Source organism: Pholcus phalangioides, unplaced genomic scaffold (assembly GCF_987345545.1).
Source record: "Pholcus phalangioides strain wild (caught in Gottingen) unplaced genomic scaffold, Ppha-v1.0 ptg000042l_1, whole genome shotgun sequence".
NCBI lineage: Eukaryota > Metazoa > Arthropoda > Arachnida > Araneae > Pholcidae > Pholcus > Pholcus phalangioides.
In genome coordinates this window covers 24,776,428-24,800,673 of record NW_028301628.1, presented here as the reverse complement: position 1 = coordinate 24,800,673, position 24,246 = coordinate 24,776,428, and the positions used below count along the sequence as shown (strand labels likewise).

At 32.3% G+C, this 24,246-nt stretch overlaps 1 protein-coding gene across 4 annotated transcripts in view; it reads right to left on the bottom strand.

The window, feature by feature from the left end:
- LOC149064684 (cell division cycle and apoptosis regulator protein 1-like) overlaps positions 1-24,246 on the bottom strand; it is a 41,083-nt gene that overhangs the window by 14,108 nt on the left and 2,729 nt on the right. Inside the window, exons 2-14 of one of the 4 annotated variants that reach the window (XM_089254974.1) lie at positions 23,955-24,205; positions 22,466-22,498; positions 22,280-22,327; positions 20,090-20,433; positions 17,094-17,220; positions 15,516-15,696; positions 15,296-15,391; positions 13,678-13,915; positions 13,016-13,241; positions 11,143-11,423; positions 4,378-4,591; positions 1,932-1,961; positions 1,539-1,613 (exon numbers count right to left, since the gene is read on the bottom strand). In XM_089254974.1, the coding sequence (XP_089111100.1) occupies positions 1,539-1,613; positions 1,932-1,961; positions 4,378-4,591; positions 11,143-11,423; positions 13,016-13,241; positions 13,678-13,915; positions 15,296-15,391; positions 15,516-15,696; positions 17,094-17,220; positions 20,090-20,433; positions 22,280-22,327; positions 22,466-22,498; positions 23,955-24,205 (2,144 nt within the window). The remainder of the gene's footprint in view (positions 1-1,538; positions 1,614-1,931; positions 1,962-4,377; positions 4,592-11,142; positions 11,424-13,015; positions 13,242-13,677; positions 13,916-15,295; positions 15,392-15,515; positions 15,697-17,093; positions 17,221-20,089; positions 20,434-22,279; positions 22,328-22,465; positions 22,499-23,954; positions 24,206-24,246) is intronic. The other 3 variants (XM_089254975.1, XM_089254976.1, XM_089254977.1) reach the window with 3 other exon arrangements.

Here is a 24,246-nt window from a genome sequence, read left to right as displayed (position 1 = left end):
AAAACAGACTACAAACTTGAGTTTAAGTTGAAGTCAAATTACTAAGCATTTTAAACCACAAACAAGTGAAGAAATTCGTCAAAATAAAAACCTCAAATTTCAATAACTCATTTCTTATAAACTACTGTCAAAATATCAAATAACAGAAACTACTGCCATTTGCATCTGAAGAAATGCAAAAATTGTGCCACTGTCTCATTGAGGCCAAGTTTAAGATACTTGTATAAAAAATATAATCAAATGCCATTATATACTACGCATGAAAGTGTTGGAGAAAAAATAAAAAGTTATACATTACAGAGGTCTGTCCAGATTTTTTTTTTTGTTGGGTTTTGTTTTTGTAAAAATTTTCATTATTTTTGTGAAAAGGATCATTAATTTCGTGAAAAATAAGTAATGTTGTAGGAAGCAAAGTAATCTAATTAATCTGTTACAAAAGAAAAAAAATTCCAAATTTATGGTTTCATTAATTTCTATTTTGTGAAGGGTCCGTTTTTAAGGTCCAGAATTTTGTGAAGGGTCCAGAAAAATGACCCAAATTTTGACTGGACAGACCCCTGCAGTAGTGCCTATCTAATTCAAACACCCATAATCTGCACACTTCTGCCAAGAATTTTTGTTTTCCTCCACTGGGACTGTCAATTTTTTCTTTACTGAACTCTGTGTTTCTGCTTTTTTTATATTACATCGATATATTACATTTATTATTTACTTATATTACATTTTCTATCTTTTTCTAACATATTTGCAGGATATATTGTTGGTGTCCACAATAGTTTTTGCAGAAAAGTATAAACACGATGATAGCACTTGCATTTGTCAATGAACGTGATTAGCTAGAAATGCCAACTTTAGTCAAAAAAGAACTCTTCTTTCTTCATTTAATTTTTCCATGCTGTACAGTTAACCTAAGTGTTTTAAAAATTGTCCAGTGCTATATTATTTTCTGTGATTACACACATGAATTTCCCACATTGTCAAAAACATTAAGTGATATGGCAGGTATAAGCTGCTAACGGCAAAATAATGCTATAAAATATAAGTGAGAATGTCAAACTTTTGAAAAATCTAGTAAGCAGGAAAACCAGTACGAATGCTGTGCGAAGATTATGGAATTAGAAAATCTAACATTTACAATCTTCAAACACAAAAAAATATATATATTTCCCAATTATTTTTGGATCCAAGCAATGCCTACAATAAATGTTTTAAGAATATGCAACGCGATCTTTTCACTTGTAACACTATTTAATTCAGAAATTATGGTTTAGAATCAAATTATTTATTATTATTATAATATATATCTCTCTTGCTTTATTAATTTTCTTTTAAAAGAAAATGTGAACCAAAATGCCCAAAGAGGCACATTACTGCTTTAAATATGGAAACTTGGGAAATAAACAAAGCTGTATCCATAATCACCTAGGTCAAGAAGAGTCCAAATAAGAGAAGTTTTATTGTATTATGTGGAGTCAAGGATATTTCTATATACAAGTTGCATTGTATATAATAACAGCTAATATATAACATATAACTACCTTAATTGTCCTTGGGTCTAATTCAGAAAAATGAGTTGGCTCTTTCTTTTCACTGTCTTCACTCCCCTCTTCCTCCTAATAAAAAAAATATAAAAATTTTATTTTAAAAGTTTTTGTCTAATTACTTGATTTGGTGACAAGATATAAAAAAATTCTTTCATCACATAAACCAAATTGAACATGTCCCTCCTCCTCCTCTCTGCCCATTAAAAAACCGAAACCTTTCAATGTGTAAAAAATAAGAGTGGATATATATTCCAAAACCGAAGGTCAGCAAAGTTGCGAGAATGGTTAAATTAACCACCAGCCCATGTTCCTATAGAAATAAGGGGGTAAATAAATTGTTTAACACACAGCAAAGTAAATGAACTTTTTTTTATAATTGTGTCTTACATCCATTCCATCAGCTTCATCCATGGTAACCTTTTAAGAGAATAAGAGAAGAGAGATTAAAATAAACATCATTAATGACAAGCCACGCATATCTTAGTTTTATGATTTCTTATTTTGCAATGCATAGCAATTTACGTATTGAATTCGAAAGCTGTGATTAGATCACTAATTTTTGAATTGAGCTTTTTTTATCTGCAGCTCATAAGATTTGAAAATTCAAGAGATTTATCTGAAAATAACCTATCATCTGACACACCAAAGTGAAAAACAAAACATGCAGCATTTCTAATATGTCAAGCTAAATCATGTACTGAATGACTAAACTGAAATGACTCAAAGACAATCAAACACCTCTGCATATATTTCTTTTATCACAACTACGTCATAAAATCTGTTTTTCATGAAGTCTATATGTTGAAGTCCTAAAATTCAGAGAAAACATTTGTTTTATTTTATTTAATTTCTTGACAATGGTTCAAATAATTATGACTACAAACTTTAATTCTTTTGTCATTAAACACACACAACACATTCAAATCCTAAAGAGAATGCATACAAGGGTGTGAGAATTGTCAATTTGAGTCTTCAATACAGCCATTTGATTGTTTTCCCACTAAAAAGAGATCAGATATGAACATTTTGCCAAGTGAAATTTAATTTAAATCAAAAAAAATTCTAACATACATAAGTAGCCTCAATTTATGATGAAAATTTTTGAAAAATATCTTTTCTCTTATCACAAAAAAATCATTGCAACTTTCTAAAATGCTAAAAGTTCTCATAAAAATGTTGGTAGAAAAAATTTCAACCAACTTTTTATTTTAAAAAAAGTTAACAGTGGGTTAGTCACCCACAATATCTAAAAAAGCATTATATTCATGTTGGTAATAATGTCACTAACAGCAGCTAGGGAAAATTTGGAACAAAAAAAATGGAATGCTAATATAAGGTTGTTCACTTATATAGTTTTTTTGTATTTTGCATTAAATTTCAGATGGCAAAATATAGCATATTCTGTTCACTTCTGAGTGAATGGTAAAAGGAAATTTTTTAGAAGTCGGGTTTCAGAAAACACCATTTGTAATTCTATGTCACGTGTATGAATAAGTGCTAAATTTGTTTTGAATGGCTTCAAAAGAAACCAAACATAACGTTGGCATTGTTTTTGTTAAGTTGGTATTAGGGGACTCTGTTTTCTCTAGTATCTATTTTCAGTCACCAGTGGTCTGTGATGAAAATAAATTGTGTGACTGAGATACAAATAATACTGAAAATCTCCAATAATAAACATGGCCTAAGTTTTTTCTCTGTCAGTGCGACCAACTTTATTTTTATTTATGGGCTTTGATAAGGGGGAAAGAGATTTCCGCAACATTTTTTTCCCAATAATATTTTGACTTATCAAAATAGAATAAGATTTGAATCCTATGATTTTTGATTTCCCAATATTTGCAATGAATGTCGCATCATGCAAATTCATAAAATCAGTAATATCACTTCCCTCTGAAACAAAAAATTTATTAACTACAGTTCTCAAAAAATGCCAGTGTCAGAACTGGATGCATTATTTGAAATATTGCTATCTTTTTTTTTTTTCATTTCAACTATTCTATTTAGTCAATTTTTATAATATATAAGAAAATCAAGTTCAACAGATTTATTGCAATTCTAAGCAAAATGCATCAAATTCATGAACTGAGAAAATTTTTAACAGTTTAAAATCAGAGAACTGTAGAAACGGCATATTAATTGAAGAAAACGGCTGTTCTTGCATTTTTTCAGTAACTTATTTCAGTGAAACCAGGCACCATAATTCACTACAGACAAACAATTAAACAGTATAGTTATTATTAAGCAGTTGAACAGTATATAGTATTAAACTGCAACATATTGCAAGACCAATTTCCATAAGATTATGTTGAATTTAACAACGATTTCCATCTTCTGTTGTAATTTTAGTCCATCAGTAAATAATGATTTTAGTATGAATAGAAATATGTGACTGAAAAATGCAAAAACAGCTCAGTAGCAAATGAGAAAAATAGTGACTATTAGGAAAAATGCTGCCTGTTTCCTTTTTCACTATATGTGTGTGGATTTCATTCATCATCAACTGGTGATAGATAACTTTAAATAACTAAATATAGGATATGACTTTCTGATTTGTAAATCATGCATACAATAAGACTTAAAATTCTTGGAAATCTAAACAATTTAGATAAATCTCTTTCACTGAAATTCACAATGAATTTTTGTTCTTCAGTTAACTTCACTAATCATTCACTAATCATGGCTTGTCATGATACATTTTTTCCCCTCTGACAGTGAGGCATGGAAAGCCTTCACAGTCGCTCTAACTAGAAGAGAAATTGTAAAAACAAAGAAAATGTATATAAGTAATAGAACATATATATTTATCGAACTGAAATGAAGAGATCGTCTGTGCCTGAGTGTCGATGGAATTTTCAGTCGCATCCTCAGGAAGCTTCTTGGGAAGCTGCTTTTTGCAGCCGCTCAGGAACTCATCCCACTCGACACGGGTGGGCAAACAACTCCAGACATCTGGGAAGAAAAGGACCACTGTTTCAACACGCGTGGGCAGTGCACGTCCCTTATGCGATGACTCGCCCCTCCGGTAGTAGATTTCACCAAAACGATACCTGGGGGTGTCAAAGAAAGACAGAACGATAGCCAATGTGAGCTAAGAAGAACAGTGGAGGCAACATATTTTTTTTAATGCCTCCCTACTTACTTTTGAATCTCCTCCAGTTGCATATGCTTTCTGTCAAGCAAAATTATGAAAAGCCCTTTCAAATGTTCTAAAAGTGGTTCTGGTATTTTTCTTAAAGAAAATTACCAGGAAAAAATTAATTTCTCTGTCAATAATTACTTTTACCAAAAACTACAAGTACCAAAAGATATTTGTAGGAAAACAATGATGTAATTTTAAAAAATCACATCATCTCAAAGACAATCTAGTCTATCATCAAACAAATTTTTTGATTACTTAAATACACGATTTTGCTTTAAAAAACCAGCAAGCTTATGCAACTATAAATTTACTCAAGAACACAGAAAGGTAGGAGTAATTTGAAATAAAGCATCCCAGAAATACTGCTTTGATTTGGTTTCTTGTATAATGGAGCACATGTTAAACTATCCATGTATATTTGTTTCAATTCTCTGAAAAAAAATAATTCAGCAAATAAAAAATGCTGTATTTTTCTTCAAAAATATATCAGCAGGTTTAGATTTTTTATGAACTAACTAAGAAATGAAAAGGCTCGAAGACAGTAATGTATTTAAAATAAATACAGGAAACTCTTTCAAAGCAGAACTTCGAAGAGTTTTCAACATATAATTTTCTTTTTCATGCAAGTTAAAACTTAGGCAAGCTCATTTTAAAAAAACCCCTTTATACCCAATAGCTGTTGATGTGTTCAATGTAATAGCCATTAGACTACTTAATGGCTACAACTCAGCAGCTCGATTCAGCATTAAAACATTTGTAACTAAAGCCAATGATCAAAATTTGATATGATAAATGAGATTGCCATCACCGTAAATTGCATAGAAAAACTAACAAACTTTTAATGAATTCTTACCTTGCCCAGTTCATGCAAAACTTGTTTCAGCATATAAAAATTTATTCAAAAATGTTCTACTTTTCCCTACTAAATAAAAGTTTTATTTAACAAAATAAATTTTGAATTCGTTTAAAACTATGCATGACAATATGATGGAATTTAAGGCGTGAGTAGGTCAAAGATCTCCTATGTTACACTTTAGAAAATAAGAAAACAATTTCCAAACTGGAATCTAATTTTTCAAGTGAAGGGATCAGTATTTTAAAAATACTTGGCACATCAATGGAACGCCTAAAGATTTAACCACCTACACAACCCATAAAAGCTCGAACAAAGCATCTTTCAAGATGCTATACACTATACTTAGGAAAACACATCTGATATAAATATATATATATATTCTTGACCTCAAATATTTTTATACTCGTGCTTCTCTACACATGGGAATTCTTTCTTTTTAAATTACAGATTTTTGTTTCCCACTAAGGGAAAGAGCCAAAAATATATTTAAATACATGTTTTGATTGGAAAAATTCCAAAGAAAAATTATCAATATTATTTTTTTTCCAAGACAAGCTAAATCTTTTTATTTTTATACCAATCGAAATTGCTCTTAGCTCTTTTATATGAACTTATAGTCCACACAAACAATAACTGATTTGATTTTTTCCCCCTTATCATAACTATTGACTACACAGAAGAGAATGTTTAAGGAGCTAAAACAAGTTTTACAATAGAAAATCTGTCAAGTAAATAAAACATACTTCACATTGACCCTTCTGTGTTCTTGTGTTCTAATGAATTCAATTTCGTTGTTAACTTACACCAGTTCCTGTAAACCTACTTCTTATTCTGGCTGCACCCTCGATGGCTGCTTTAAAGCATTAGTTTTCACTTATTATAGTTGTGATCCTGAATTATAATAGGGAGTTCAGTTGTTGCTAGTGAAAATGCACACACAAACTGAAATTGCAACCAAAAAAAAGAACTTATAGATGTGTCAAGCCTTTAGGCACAAACTGACTATCTCATTAGCTTATGTAATCCAGAAAGCATGAAAAAACTAAAATGCAAAGAGCAAATATACAATTTTTCAGTGAAAAAGCAGTAGTTGAGAAATTTTGCACATCTTTGATGATCAATGTCAAAGTATGCATAAGAATACACACAATGTTAAGCATTACAATGTGCACTTCACTTTAAGCAGGAATCCCAAATCAGGGTACAGAGAGAGAGAATAAAAAACAAGGCGAGCACTGAGTCAGACAAAAGCCACACTACAGTAAATTCACCATTATAATTTCATTTAATGGATTTTGACTGGAATACTGTCAGAAAAAAGGAACATGAAAAAATTATTCATGGTTATATGGAAGGAAACTTGATTCATTCTTTCCTCAGAATCACAATAAAAATAGAATTTAGTGAATCACTGTAATTCAAATCCTGAGAAAAAGTTTTGAAATGGGGGGATAACACAAAAATACTAACATATCACTTTAAAGGTGGGTTATCACTTGAAAAGAAAGGCAGACATAAAAGAATGACTAACAAAACACAACCTACAAGTAATGTAATGAAAAGTATAAGTCGAAACAAATAAAGCCAGCAGTTTTTCCATAATAATTCCTGATCACTGCAGCTTAATGATGTTTATAATTCAAAATTTCCAATACATTAATAGCTACCTACATCACCATGGAGTAAGATTTTTCAACTTTCAAAATTCCAAGGTAGTCAATTTGATAATTTTCCCCTCCAAACAATAAAAAATACACTCATATAACGAAGAAAATTCTAGAGCGAAAGAGGAGGCTACATAAAAGTCAGATCGCAAAAATAGTTATTCAGATACTGTAACATCATAATTGCATCACGACCAATCTCAATCTACTTCTGCTGGATATACATAGGTTCTTTTTTAATTTTACCATTCTCCTGTCTGATGCTTTTCCCATCCGGTTAACTACAGCCAGCTTTCTGAATACATCACTATCTTTTTTCAGAATGCTTTTCCAAGTGTTTAAAATTAAATACTAATCTATATTTTATTCCCATGGTATTTGCACTTTTTTCATAACTACAAAAGATTTTGAGTGAAAAAACGAAAGAAAATAATTTTATCCCAAGATATCAAACTGTTATAGACAAAAATGTTCAAGAAAAACTGAATAAAGATGTTTTTGAAAGCAAATCTTGAATCAAATATATCTTTTTGAGATACAGCCAACTTGAATTTTTTTTTAATTGTAGGAAAGAACTAAAATATGGGACACACTGAAATTATGGAAAGCATGATAAATCCAAACAAAAATGAATTCAAATTTATGAAAAGCTAGTGCATAGTTACAGAAGAAAGAAAGGAATTTTAGAAACGATACTGAGCAGAAATACATTACAACAACAATCAAAAAGCGGACAATGCTATAGCAAAACTGTTTTTAAATGTGAAAACTGATGAACCCACAATACAATATACCTTCCAACATTACTAAGTAAGCATTATCAATACTGAAAACTGTATATCATATACAAAATAATTTCATTTCACATATTATTTTTTGGCCAATCCTGCAGCTTTGAAATTCATCCTTCAGGCCAGAAGTGTAGTGACCATAACTGCCTTGTTCTAAGAAATAATGCAACATTTTTACTAGTATACAGGATTATTGCTCATGCAATCAAATAAATATTACAGCCCCGTAAAAATATATTATACAATGCACCAATTTTTAAGCTAAGAGATTTAGTACTCAATATTATGTCATATTTAACACTTATTTTTCAGGAATGAGTATGAAAATATTCCAGCTAATAATTTAGAAGTAGCAGTAACTTAGATCGATTTCCACAATAATTAATTAATATCAGTATAAAATTTAATTTGATAAAATCAGATTGAGTTATATATTTTTATGATAATTGAAGTTTATAAAAGTGACAAAATATGTCATTGGCTTCAAGATGTTGATTAGGGTAACAAATAAAACACCAAGTGGTTATGCAGAACTTCATTGGGCAGCCTATTTGGCATACCAAACCCAAATTTGGAAGATGGAAAAAAAATTGTTTTATGTAAACACAGTCTCAAGGAAAAGAATAGTTTTGATTTATAAATCAATAATCTAAAACTAAAATTTTGACTTCTTTTCAAAACAAATAATATAAACTCTTAGCTTAAAAATTGCAATATTGAAAAACATTTTTTCCACCATATCTGTAAAGAAGTATACATTTCAAAATATCACAGATTGAAAATTAGTAACTAATAGATATGAAGCAAACTGAAAACCCTCATTTTAATGACAAAAATTTTATAGTTTCATTTAAATATCTGCTAATATTGACAAATTAATTGACTTCGAATAACTTCACATAGTTTTGAAACGTGTTGAGATGGTAACACCATATAATTCATGATTTCATACGAAGCAAAATGGTTTTACTGTCAAGTTTTCGCATACAAATTTTGACAGAAATGTATTGTTTAAATACAACATTGAAAAACTATAACCATTCTTGAGTTTTTAAAAAAATAAAAGTCCTAGGTTGTTTAAAAAATTAAAAATTCTTGTTAAAAAATCTGACATTACCTTTGGCAAAGCAAAAAAGGAAGATATAATTGAGAATCACCTTTAAATTTTCAGCCAAAATATTAATCAATATTTTCTCCCAAGAAACTTATTATAAGCAGCAATTTTTGTGGGAAATTTTCTAATTGTGGTAATGTAAATGGCACATTAATATATTTGGATTATAATTAATTCAGTTTTTTGTAGCTCTGTAGTCACTTCTACATGTACTTTTTATTAGATGAATAAAACTAGGACTTGAAAGTTGAAACTGATTTTGAATGACGATAAACATACAATTTCAAAATTAAGGTAAATACAAAACCTGTAACTAGAGATCACCATTACAAGTATTCTGCTATCTAGCTACTATATCATAAAACTAGCTGCAATGAATTAATTTGGAAAATGAATGAAACACACTTGTGAAATTTTATTTTCAAAAGTGTTGATGTTTCAAATTTCAAAATCCATAGGTAATTTACATTATCATCTGTGGGTTTTTCTAAAGTTATGGACCCAAAAATAAATTTTTAATATTTGAAAATAAAAATGCTATTTTTTTGTTTAAGATTGTTGGCTTTGCAAATATATACTATAAATTAATATTATTTAGTAATTCATGCATAGCCCAGCCATAAATGCAGTAACCTTGGTTCAAAATCCCTATTAGTTCAAAAAGCACTTGAAAGAAAGCATCAGTATCACATGTGCATTGGCACGGCAAAAGAAAATATCGATAGGATCAAGTGATGATTTAAAAGAATATATATAAAAGAGGATTCAAAGTAAATTTGCAAAGTACAATTATTTCTTCCTTAACTTCAAACTTAATTGTATACAGTCTGATAATGATTGTCAGCTAGAAGGAATGGCAGAGACGGTTTCATTATTTTTTCACCTATCATTCACTTTACAGTAATACCTCAGCTAACAAAGATAATCCATTCTGCAATCGCTTTCGTAAGCCGAAACACAATTTCCCATAGGTTTCTATAGAAAATTGTTCACTTCGCTCCAGATATGTCCCAAAATTTGAAGATAAGTTTTATAAAACATTAAGACACATTATAAAAAGGATAAAAACTGAATCAAGGCTGAGCTGAACAGCTTCGTATTGGACGAAGGAGAATTTAAAGGAAGATGAGATCTTCCACTGAAAACCTTTTTACTTCACACTATGTACATAAACCAATTCTGGTTTGCAGGTGTCATGTGTTGTAATTAGCTTGTTTATGTGTCTCATACTTATTCAGACGGAAAAGATAAGCTCCTAGATTGGTCTAGACCATTCAGTTTGATGCTAAGATTCTTGCACTAAACTAGCGTGTGCACTGAAAGCATTCACGTCTAGCATCTTTTTTTATGCATTTTCTCTGAGCATCACTCTAATATCATTCATTCTACATAAAATGACTCGAAAGCATTCTAAAAGAGAAGTTCAGTTATACTATGAAATTGATTCAAATCCAGCTATTTATTAATTGGGCTCAAGTGACAGTAATACTGATGATGATAGTGTGAAAATTAAGCTCACAACACTTATATGAGCATGTGCATCAGCGTCAACTAAAATGTTCATAAGATAAAACTGTATTCAGTAGCCACAAATTTGTAAGCTGAGTGTTTGTTAGCCCGAAAGTATCACTGTACTGCGGTTTAAACTTTGGTGATCCTGGATGTCTAAGGTTTTTCCAACACTACCCTGTCTTAAATAATAATCAATAGTAAACTGTGTTAGTGATAAGTTCGGATGTTGTGCCATTTTTGCATGCCTCTATTACAAAAATCATGTAGTTCTTTACAATAACCAAGGATTCTTTACTCATGGCTGGACAACACAAAACATCTACCAAAAATTCTCACCACATTCAGAATTTCTAAACATTGCTATAAAACTGACAGAATAAAAATTATCAAGTTCTATAACACTTATACCCCATTTATAAACTTTTATCAATTCAAAAAATGTATTGAGAAACACTACATGCGTGCAGCGTGTAGTAGCATAGGATTAAGAAATAAAAAAAATGAAATGGGCATTTCACTTACCACTGACTACATTTGCTCAAATCTATACCAGTGAGAGCCTTGCAAGTGCGTATCGCTGTCCTGATAAGTACACTTGGGTCCTTGTCTGGATTAGGTCCATCCAATGATGGTGACCATGGACCACCAATGGCAACAGTTTCGTTTTTACCTTTCAGGCCCACCAAAAAACTGATCAATCGGGTTGGATGAACAAAGTTTTCTTTGGTTTCCTCTGTGTCCTCAGCAAGAGCGCATGATTTCTTGAATATTTCTTTGAGAGGTGGAGCAGCCAGCAGCATGACCTTTGATAGAATAAACAAATGAAAAAGGTTTTCTCAATAAAAAAAATTAAGAACGAGTAGATATACCATGACTCAAGTAACATACATCACAATTTGATCACTTGAGATCACTGCTGCTGAAACATGATAGTTTCATATACATGAGGGCTTATCAAACAAATGTCAACATTTTAATGCAGATTTCAAACAGCAAATGCTTCTATAGTTATCAATGGGATTCAAAATAATATGATAATGTCATTGCAGTTCACTCAATTTAACCATCACAACAAGGGGAAAACTAAATTTTAACTCTGGCCCCTGCTTTAAGAAAGGGGAACAAGGAAAAAACTCTGAAGAGTTCAATGTCACTGAATATGCTGTGCGAAAAGAAGGAGAGCTTTTGTAAATGAAAAAGCAAAGGTGAGCCATTGTGTTTTTATTATAAAAAGAATCGAAAATTAAATTTCAATGATTTTTTTACAATCTAATTTTTTAATGCAAAGGTTTAAATTTTCTTTCCTAGTCATAATTTACATTTTTTTGTGAGCATTTTAGTGGAAATTCAATTTGAATATATTGAAAATCTGCAAAGTTATGATATATTTTCACAAATAATATTGCTTGAATGGGGTTAACCTAAGAGATGTCATTCGTGAGGTTAGAAAACATTTTTTTCTCAAAAAGTTTGAGATATGTACATGAAACTTTGCATGGTCAACAAGCATGATAGAAGCAATAAATAAAAAATAATAATTGGAATCCGGGATGATGGGTTGCATTTCAGTATCTAGTTGAATGATTTGAAATCGGAATGATCCAATCTTATTTCGATGAATTTTGTGTTGCGAGCCAGAATAAACATATTAACGGTCAAAAAAACTTTTTTTCTCTCCAGTATTTTACTTCATATATTTAGGAGAAATTTAAAATAAAAGTTGTTTTGGTAACTGCTGTGCCTATGGTCTAAAAATACGTTTGAAAAATTGTATTTTTTCAAACGAAAAATTCCACAAAAACAAAGTTTACATAATTTTTTTGCATGTAAATTTCAAATATGAGTGCATGAATTATTTTTATTCATATTCTGTACGTTTTTATGAACACTTTAGTGAAAATTTCACTTGAATATATTGAAAATTGAAAAAATTATGATTTATTTTCTCAAACAATGCCGCTTAAAAATTGAGCTTCGGAAAAGTCATCTGCATCAGTTTTTGATTTTTTCTCAAAAACTTTTAGAGATATGCAAATAATATTTCACACGGTTAATAAGGATGGTAAATGCAACAAATAAAAAAAAATCATTGAAATCTGAGACTATGGGTGTCATGGCTGGGTGATTTGACATGGAATGACCCTGTAATAACTATATCAAAATGTATTTTAATCATATATTGCAATTTAAAAAAATTATGAATCAACTCTTACTTACAGAAACAAGCCAAATGATTGATAAATTAATTTGAGAAAAAAAAGTGTTTATCTAAAAAGTCATGCCTATACAAATATATAAGAAAATTAGTGTGAAATACTCAAAAATATGATAATTAATAATTATGCATGGTTTTATAAAAAACGTAATAGTAATTGGTACAATGTTATGTACTTACCTTTGCACTGTATAAGTGATCTGTGTCTGATGGTTCCTGAATGACTTCATTTTCTATTAAACTTTCACTATCTTTATTTACAATATGGAAATTACACGGATGGTCCAGAGAGAAGGCATTATGAGAAGGAAAAGCATCTTGCCACAGGAAGCTGGCAGAACAAAAATCTGATGGAATGTACAAGTTGATATATCTCTTACGCAACTCCATTACGTTGGCCTCTTTACTGCAGGTAAATGTACAAAAATGCATGTAAATTAAAGAAAACATCAACCTCATTTGATATCATTTAAAATTTTTAAAATACTCTGTGCAGTGATTTCACAAATATAAAAAACTGAAAGTTAATAATTCATAGTGACTAACAATTCTCAATGATATATTTAAATCACACACACACATCAGTGCCTTTTCTACTATGACTTGGTGACTCTGCTGTTTTATTAAACTATTAGCATCATCCTAACAAATTTGTGACCTAGCGCACATCACCACATACCAATTACAGATCATTATGGATCCGGAAATTTACTTAGCTTGCACTATTGCATACTGGTTTGAATTTGTTCTACAATAAATATATTTCAGATACAAATAAATCACAACAGAAAGAATATATACGAGGAAAAAACTTTTCAGATGCATAAAAAGTTTTCACTTACACATCAAGAGTAATTTTAGGAATCTGTACAGTGTATCTAGGAGCTATTCTAGGACGCCTACGAGAAGGACTTCTGCTTGGTCTACGGGGAGAGCGAGATCGTTTTCTGGGTGGAGGTGAATACCTTTCCCTATACCTTTCTCTGCGATCATCTCTACGCATTTCTCGTTCCCTCTCCCTCCTGGTAGGTGGGGGAGGTGGTGGACTATGCCTTCTTGGAACTGGACACATCCTCGATCCTACGGAAGTAAAAAATTTTTAGCAATGAAAAAACAAATCAATTTTCAGAGAATGGCTTTTTAATCTACTCAAACATCTGTATACCAAATAATTATCAAAGTACAGTAGCCCTCGTTACAATATGCATAAAGATATTTTGTGTCTTTCAATTATAACTGATGTGAATAGTTCAACATTAGATCATAGATAATGTCATTTATATCACATTTTGAGTATATCACAGTTTTTCTCTATCTCTCAACATGAGCAATTTAATGAAGTGTTATTTTATTATCTTATGATTATTAATGGGCACCATGTACAGTGTAGGAGTGTCATAATAAAAGATTGAATGAACTGTTTCTAATTTCATATTTTTCAAGATAAAAACATATTTAAAACCTTGTAGCTCCTATTTTGACTGAAATTTCAAGAAAAAAAGGACAAAAAAAAAACTTTTTTTACCATAAGTTAATGAGAACCGAGAATAATGTTTCTCTGTGACATGCAACACATGTTAACTAAGTTTTATTAATCTGTGTTGCCAATATAAGATAGCTGCCAATTTTGGAGAATGAGATTTTGAGAGGTTTTTGCACTGATCCAAATTCCATATAAAAATAAATATAAAAGGGACCTTTTAAAACATTTTAGGGATTTTTCATTAGTAAAAGGAAAATTTTAGGGATATTTTCCTGTTGCAAAAACAGTGACACCATGAAAGCCATTGCCAATCATGGTCAATCAGTAGGTTTAAGTCCTCAGGTTAAATTACCTCTCAAACATCAAATCTCGCAAACCAAAAAATCTCCATCGAAACGGGACATATGGACAAAGCAGATACACACGATCATGCCAAATTTTCAATTTCAAAAGGCCAGATTGACGCTTGCTGATTGGCGAATACAGTATTTCTTCCCCAAAAATGAAATTTTTTTGTGATTTGACGAAATGGTAACAATTTACAGAGGCTTGTGAAGCAGCAGGTTTTTTTTTTTTTGGGTAAATTCTTGGAGAAAATTTTTTTCCCTAAATGTAGGGATTTTTTTCGCAATCACGGGCAAAATTCAGGAGATAAAATGATTTTTCAGAGTCCGGGAAATAAAGTAAAAATGTGGGAGACTTGGCAGCTATGATATAATAATGCTTGAATCAACATAAAGTAGCTAGATTTCCAGAGCATCTATGCACCTAAAACTATTCATTTACTTTTCTATAATTGCAGGTTTAGTTGCAAACAAAATTGGGGGAAAATCTAGAAGCTTTTGAATAGAAGATTGTTTTTGGTCTTAATAAACACTCATACTTGATTACATCATCCAACAATCATATAAGAGGATATCAACAATTACACATTATAAGTATGAAAGCAAGGAGAAACAATTCTCTTTCCAACTGACCTTTGCTTTCAGTTATTTCTGGATATTCTGAATCCTGTATCCATGGATGAGGGCCTTCCATTCTGTTCTCATATTGAATATTGACTCGCTGTTGACCTGTGATTGAATTAAAGAAAATAAGATATTTTAAACATAATGCATGACCACTTCTGATTATTGATTAAAAAAAATTTCCCCTTTTTTTTTTACTGCTAATTTTTTCTTTGAACTATAGACGCACCCATCTGTTCCATAACTGCCATTTCTTGTTGAACTTGCCATCGATTCTGTTGACTGATGCTGGATAACTGAGATGCTTGACTGTTTGAAATAGCCACTTGAGCATTCATGTTCACACCCGTCTGCAGACTCAATCCCACTGGGACAGGAGTAGTCATAACAGTTGTTGCTATTTGTGATGACTGCAATCAAATTTAAAAACTTCATCATGATCATGGCAGTTCAAGTTTCTAATTTTAACAGAAAAAAAAGTTTAGATTCACAGATATACTAAATTGATATGAAAATGATACATCTGATTTCACTGATGCTATATCATATGAAAAATTCCAGTTGAAGAAATGAGAAGTATCTGGCCAACTGTTCGACATTATTTTATATTTTAAAATAAAGAGCCAAGTTCTTTCAGGAGAAGTCATATGAATAGATATTTCTTCTGGCCCTTCAGTTGGTGTGGTCAAAAAGTTACTTCAGAAGCCACAATTTGTATTTCTAAGATATTAATAGCTTTCCATCTGTCAAAAAAATTGAATTAATGTACGAGAAATTAAAACATTAAAACAAAATGCATGCTCTGCAGCACACTATTTTATTACTTTATATACTGCAGTATAGTTCATATATTTGTGCCATGTAGCTGCAAAAGCAAGCATCTATAAAAAAGAAAATTTTTGGGAAAAGCTCATTTCTGTCACACAAAGTGGCCAGTTCTGAATCACACCTTGATTTTCAGGTCCATTTTAAGCTTGGATCAAGCTGGCTTTAAAACATTTTCGGGTTCCCAAGTGGTAGAAGAGATCAAATAAACTCAGAATCTTTGAAAACCACATTTGTGAAAAAAAAATGGAGATGGCTACTTTGGCAGCTACTTCACTCATTTGGATTTTAAACCTAATACACACACAACTAAAACTTTAATGCTGACATCTTGCTTACTGAAGAGTTGAATAAGTCATCAAAATTTATTACTGTTGATGGAATAGCTAAGTAAATTTTATTTGAATAAATACAGATTTTATTCAGAATCAGCTTGAAAAATGTGTGAACTTGCATTATTCATAAGGAAAAAGATATTTTATAAACTATTTAATCAGCTTTTATATCATGTATTTAATACATCAGCTAAAAATAGGTAAAAATTAGCTTCTATCACACATATATATTGATGAATTATACAAACTTATACAAACACTAGAAATGATACCATTAAATAAGTGTTATCCCCAACCTGTAGTAGAGCAGTTAAATTACAAGTAAATGAAGTAATATATGTTTTACAATAAATTTAGCATTTAAACCCATCAGCCTCCTAAAAATTTACACGAACATTCCTTAGCATGTAAAGGTAAAACTGAATTAGATGCATGAATTCTTGTCTCCTAACCAGAACATGGCCTGTCGCTCTGTCTCAACGAAGAGATATAAGCAGGTGGTCAGACTTGGGCCATGCTGGAAAAAGAATGACACACATTCCCATACATTAATAAATAATATTTCAAATAAAGCCACAAAAGTTATTATTATTAATGTTTAACATAAAGAAAAGTGTATAAGAAAGTAGGTATTACAAAAAATATACCTGACACATCTGATTTGGCAGCAACTGGACTCTGGTAGCACTCCATTTGAACGGCATATTGGGATTGTATACAGCTTCGACCAGAACACGTTCCCCATCTTTAGGCACAACTGTTCCTTTAACTGCACTGCAGTTCAAAAGAAAGATTGAAGAAAATCAGATTTGTTTCCTCCTCCTTTTTTTAAAATGATAATTTCTAATTTTTCCAAAAATAAAAAATAAACATGTATGAAATACTTGAGAAACTTTAAATGGAATAAATTGTTCAAATTAAAATGATTTATATTTCTCAAAAAATGCATACAGGAGGTTCGAAAAGGGTAGACATCCATCCATCAATTATTAGCAATTTCAGAGTTGTCTACTGTTATGGTTTGTCCGTAGTTTTTACGAATGGCTGCAATTACAATGCTAAGGAAAACACTCTCAGTACTACGGAAATTGGTTTTAAAAAAAAATTGGGTCTGAGTTTCTTGAGGTGTGTTCTGCTTATTTTTATAGCAGTAAAACCTCCTCTAATGGCCTCCTTTGAACAACAGTAATCTCCGAATAACAGCCACATTCTGTTGGAACCGAATGTGTCCCATAGACCAAAAATTACAAGAGACCTCTGAACAATGATTTCGGAATAATGGACACTTTGGACATAGAGTCGGGGGGAAAAATATACATATCGCTATGAGAAAAATAATTTTCAAGCTGATTTTAAGGGAGTTCTTCCACTCCCCGAAACTTTATTGGGGAAAAAAGATTATGTACGCTTTCTTTTCTTGGGTACAAATGCTAGATGGGCATATTGAAGGCAGTTGAGAGGGAAAAATCTTGAAGAACTAATATAGGGGACAACGGAAGAGACCCGTTGTGCACACTCTTAATGACTAGAGAGATATGCAAGTTCACTGCATTCTCTAACCCAATGGATGGTCTCGTCCACAAGAAATGGTGCTAGCAAATAGGAATAGAAATGCAAAACAGTGCCGTCTTAACGCATGGGCTCGACTTGGGCCTCAAGAGAATGAGAATTGGTTGAATTTTTTGAAAATTTGCCCGGTAGGGTATCAAAAAATCCCTTGGAACGGAAGCCCCATGATGCTCTTAAGACGGCCCCAATGCAAAGGGTATTAAATTTTTGAGAGGGATGTCTCAATTTTTTTTAACAAGAATGTATGTCAGCGCCTGTCTTCACCTATTGGATTTGACTCAGGAACACCCTGGAAAGGTCTAGTTTATAGTTTTCCAAGCTTTTTGTTCCATCTTGCCTCCTTCAATATTTTTTTGTTTTCATTACCCCCCCCCCCCCCCCCACCCAACTCATAATATCCTATACCAAACCCATAGCTTCTACTGCCCTTTGGATCATTCCATCTGTGGGAAACACTGGTCTAGTTGAAGGTCCAATATGAACAAAGAACTATTTGGGGTTACTGGTCACCATCTCTGTACATATCATTTTTTCTCGCTTATGTTTTACCTGAGAACTGCAAGCCTGAATTTTTGAATGTCAAAATAGTGCTGTCGATCGATTACTCAATTATTATAATACAGGGTGAGAAAAAAGTCCATAGAAACTTTAAAAATTCATAAAAACCGGAAAAATAACTGAAATAAAAAACGGTTTGAAGCGTTAGCATCGCTAGGTCATAGGAAGTTTTTGACGGGGAAAAAAACCCTAAAAAAACAGCCGATAACTGGTGCTGACGTACAGAAGTCAAAGAAAAGATAAGCAAATAACAAACAGAATGCCTCAAAATAATTTATTACAGCAGTATGTATTCCACTTGACCACAACCACAGGGAATAACACATTGCAGGAGAGTCACAAATCTAGCAATGGCAGAGTGCAGCAGGTCCACATACACGATTTATAACAATGAACTGGTTGTGGGTTAGGAGCACAAGTTATTATAACCGTCTCATTTGCATATTTACACCGAAGTTGCTCATATCAATTATATAACTATCATAATCAGTTACAGAATGGACTATCATTTCACATGTCATGTATGTTTTTTTGCATCACAAATTTTAGTTTTTCATAGAAATAAAAAAACTACTCCCAATAACGACCACCTCTCAATAGCAACCACATTTTCACTGTCCTATTAGTGGCAGTTGTCGAGAGATTTTACTGTTTTTTTTTTTTTTAATTGCATCCATCTTTACCATAACGATGAACACTGAACTTGTGTCAAAAAGAATGTTTCATCGTAAGCTATAGGAGCTTTGATACGAAGAAAATGGGGATGGGAGTATAGGGTTGCAAGACTTCCGTATATATGACCCACAAGGGCAAGTTGGGATTGCATTGAACATTCATGAATTATTAAGGGACTCTGCAACCCCGAAAGTTGCTTCAGGAAATGGGGTGGGGTCGTGTGTCCTGGACCTTCTAGGTTGCAGCGCCAATGAGATGCTGTATTTAATCAACTTTCAATTAAAATTTTTAAAAAATTAAATTTTTGTGTTTATTTTTTATTACACTGTGATTATGTTGTCCTAGACGGTACCCCGACGGCAAAGCTGAACATTCATCACTACTGACAAGCTTCAAGCCAATGTTGGCATGTCTGCATTTCGCTCAAGCTTTTTTTCCCATTTTTGCTAAAGGAATTTTTATCTAGCTTAAACGCTGATTTATATACAATGAAACTTAAATATCTAGAAATGCTTTCAGAAATTAATATTACTTATAGAAAATTAGAGCTATAAAAAAGCATAACAAGGTAGATTAAAAAAGCTTTGAGACACAAAATTTGTTATGGAAGTTTGATCGTAACTTCAAAGTTCAATTGATCAAATGTAAAGTTTCAGCTAACATAACATTAGCTGAGAAAATGCCACTGATCCCTCTTTTTACATCATATCAGCTTCTATAAGATGTATCATCTCATGACTAATATCAATACTTCATTATTGTAGAAGTATAAAATATTGTATGTATAAAAAAAATATTAACTCTTCATTACCATCCTTTGTAAACATCATTTGGTACACACCTGATTGGAAAGAACACATCGTCGTCGACAAAACCAAAATTGGCATGCATTTTCGTTATGGTGCCAGTAAAAACTCGTTGTTTCAATGCTTGAGGCTGTTGCTGTTGTTGTGGAGCAGGTGTAGATTGCTGCTGTTGCTGCGCAGCAGCGGCGGCGGCAGCAGCTGCCTGTTGAACTGCTGCAGTCTGTTGCTGGTGGGCTGCTTGAGCAGCTTGAAACTGAGCAGTTTGAGCCAGCAGCCTTGGAGCTGGATAACTCACTGTTGCCACCTGAGTGGTTGCTAAGGATGTAGGCAATGCCACACCTGGCTGAGGTAAGCGGGCTATTTCCACTACAACACCACTCTATGAAATATATATTTGAGTTTTTATTTATAATTTATAAAAATGTATAAGGTAATCTACAATCTAGTAACACACATACATATAAGAACTTTGATTATCCAAACTAATGGTGTCAGAGAGAACCTTAACAAATTGTTGAACTATTTAAAAGAAACAAAAAAAAACAATTTTTTTACAATTGTAAAATAACAATCACCACAAATGGTTTGAATTACAAGCTTCACCTGATTTTTGCATGGACAAGTGGCGCATTCACCCCAGTCTACATAATTCTAATCCCTAAATTTAAAAAAACATTCACTTGCTAACCAAACACCTCTGATGTTAGTTATGGAGGCATCCCTAATATGAGTCTAGTCCTGACTACAAGTAAAGTAACAAAACTTGGGTTTTAAAGACGTGATTACAATCATTATTCATTGGCTTTTTTTTAAATGAAAAATAGAATCATCATGCATGTGACTGATCATACACCTTCCAAATAATCATATCTTTTGCTTTACTTTTCACTTCACATTTCAGTAGTTTGGCTCTCATATGTATATATATATATACAGTCAAACCTCGTTAGTGCGCCACCCGGTTAACACGTCACTCCGCTTACCGGGTCACTTTTTTGGAAGTCCCAATTGTCCACAGGCAGGAACTGACTCAGCTATGGCTTACTTCGCTTAACGAGTCACTACACTTACTAAGTCATATTTTTGCTCTCCCAAGAGTGACTCATCAACGAGGTTTGACTATATATGAATTTCAGGTTTTTTGTACCCTTGAATAATCTAGGTTTTACTGCACTCATATGCATTGAAAGCATGCACAATACAAAAATATAAATCTAAAAAACTAGCTGGAGGAGAATAAATCATTTTATAGATTTTTGTTGAACCATCGTTTGTACCAAAATAACACTTAACCCTTTTGGCAGCAATGATGAGATATCTTGTCTAAAATGATCAGCTTAATTTCGGCAATCCCGAAATATCTTGTGTTCTTAAAACCCTCTCATTTCGGAAATCCCAAGCCTAGCTACTGTATTTTTTACAAGTTTTTTTCACAACCTCAGATATGTTTTCTATTCCCGCCCCCCCCCCTCAAACTATTGATCAACTGCCAGTGGGCAGAGTCAGCTTTTATTCAAAGTCTGATAACAGAAGGGGGAGGGAGAGAGAGAGAGAGAGAGAGAGAGAGGATGCTTTTCCTTTTCATTCGAGATAGTATATTGATTATGTGTACAGCATAAATAACAGAAAACAATAGGTTTTTCTCTTGCTTTTCTTTTTATTAGTTGGGGGGGAAAACATCAGCTCAAGCAATTGGAAAAAATATTCTTGGAAATAGATGGTAATTTCTAGGTTTAGTGGTTTCTACTGTGCAGTTGTAATGCTGATCAGGAAAATTTAAAAAACTCCTTAAAGGGTTAAGTCCCATTTCCATGACCTGTAGCATGGCATATAGAGAGTGGCTCACTCATGAGGTTATGGTGGGTGGAACAATATGCTTAACTGTTCCCATTATAAAAAAAGGCTTATTTGGAGCCTGTCTAAGATATTACTGGTGGCACATCCACCCAATTTCAGGCCTTTGAAATTTGAGCTGTTTACTGTTATTTCATCTGCCTGCAACAGTTCTGCCTGATACAAGTTGACAGGAACATATATCAACTAAACAGTTCCTTGATTTCTTATCATTTGGTCTTTCATTCATAACCATAAAATCTCTCATCATGGAAATGCAACTTTATGATAATAAAACATGCTTGTAAATAAAAATAATTGAACAACCATTTGTATACACATTATTCATAAAACTGATCACTTTATCATATAATAATGAATTTTTTACTTACATTTACTTGAGTAGTAGCAGCTAAGGATGCTGGGATAGCAATTCCTGGCTATAAAAACAATTTTTGAAAAATTAGAATGGGAAAAACCATACAAAATAAAAACAACCTCAATGAAAACATGCAATTTGAAATAAGCTAGAAAATATTCTGTACAAATACATATAAGTGTGTATTTAATACACATACCTGTTGCAAAACTGCTCCTTGCGGCAGAGCATTCTGTTAAATAAATGAAATCAAATATGAGCTTTGATTTTTTTTTTTAGCTTCTTTTGCAATTTCGAATCGTTGCTTTGATTTAGAAAAATTCTGATTGATGGCAATGCAATTTTATAACGAAAGTGAGAAAGAAAAATGATGCACTTGTTCATTTTCTTCAATTTTGCCAACATGATTTTATTTGCAATAAAAGTCAAAATTTAGAGTCAAGCAAATAGTAGATTTAGGAATCGATTCAATAACATACACATTTATATAAATTACATACTTGAAAATGAGACATTTACTTCAGCTAAAAATGGATGGCAACATTACATCAAAACTGCAAGTTTGGATGTGAGTATGGTATTATCTTATAACCCCTTTTCATATAGGAAATAAAAAATCCAGTATTTTTCAATTGCAGTAGGGTAAAAAAAGTGCGAAGAATTTTGGGATAGGGGCATGGAACTGAAAAATCCACCAAAGATGGTTTCTTTCTCCCTTATTTTTTCCGAATTGCCAAGCAGGTTTATAGTCACCAACCTCTATTCATCTGTACTCTGGCACATGTAAACGGAGCTATAATGATACACACAAGCAGTCTCATGCACCTAAATATGAAGTCCTATACCTATTGAGAGGGCCTATTGGTAGGTTTGAATTATTTCAACAAAATCTATGCCCTTCTTTTCCTAACAGACACTGAAAGCTCTTATACATGTCACATTTAGTCGAACCTTGTTGTAATGAACTTCAAAGGACAGACGATTTGGCTTACTATTTATCTGAAGATTTGTTATACATATATATATCAGTTACAGCTTATAACTAATGGTGCATATCTCAAAGCTTGAAAATAAAATAAAAAAGTTTTAAAAATTCAGGCTCCAGAAAAAATTTCATTCCAACCAAGAATTATTTTTTAAAAAATGGTCAAAAATAATCTTATTTTCTACTTTTCTGGGTCTCCGTGACTTTTTTCCAAGTTGATAGGCACAGTGAGTGTGTGTGTGTGAGAGAGAGAGGGAAAGAGAGAAATGCCAAAAAATCTTGTGTTATCCTCAGGCTATTCTATTCAGTAATCACACATAGGAAATTTTCAGCAGCAATCTCAATTTTTTCGTGGCCATGGTGGCTTGGTGTCTGTTTTGTCAAGCCACGATATATCTAATAAAATGCATCCAATGAGCATAGGATAGCATTATTCAATATAATTTTTATATTGGAAGGTTCATTATAAGCCAGGTCACTATACAATAGGTATGCTATATAGCGGGTTCAGCTGCAACTCTTGGTATACTACAGTCTGATAGGTCTGAAATGTGTCATCTTTCCAGTTTTTGTTAGTGTCAACTTTTATGTTGGGTCCAATTTCATCAGATAACCAATTAAAAAAAACACTTAAGAAAAGAAAGTTTGATGCTATAACAATACAAAGTAACTGAAGTAATAAATTAGCTTAAGTATAGCTTACCTGGGTAAGAGTGATAGTAGCCAAGCCGGTACCATATGCAGCGCTCACTGCTGGAGTCGGTTGCGCCTGTTGTGTCTGAGCAGCAGCCACCACGGCAGTAGCCAAAGTTCCCGTAGGAAGTGCAGCAGCAGCAATCTGTCCACTCGTTGCGCCAGCAGTTTGAGCATGAGATGCTTGTGCTGCAAGAATAGATGTTGCGAGAGATGTACCTGATGCAGACTGCTGGGCTGCCAAATTTGCCGCTGCTGAAACTGAATAAAAAATTTATTGAACAAGTTTGTTATCCAATGGA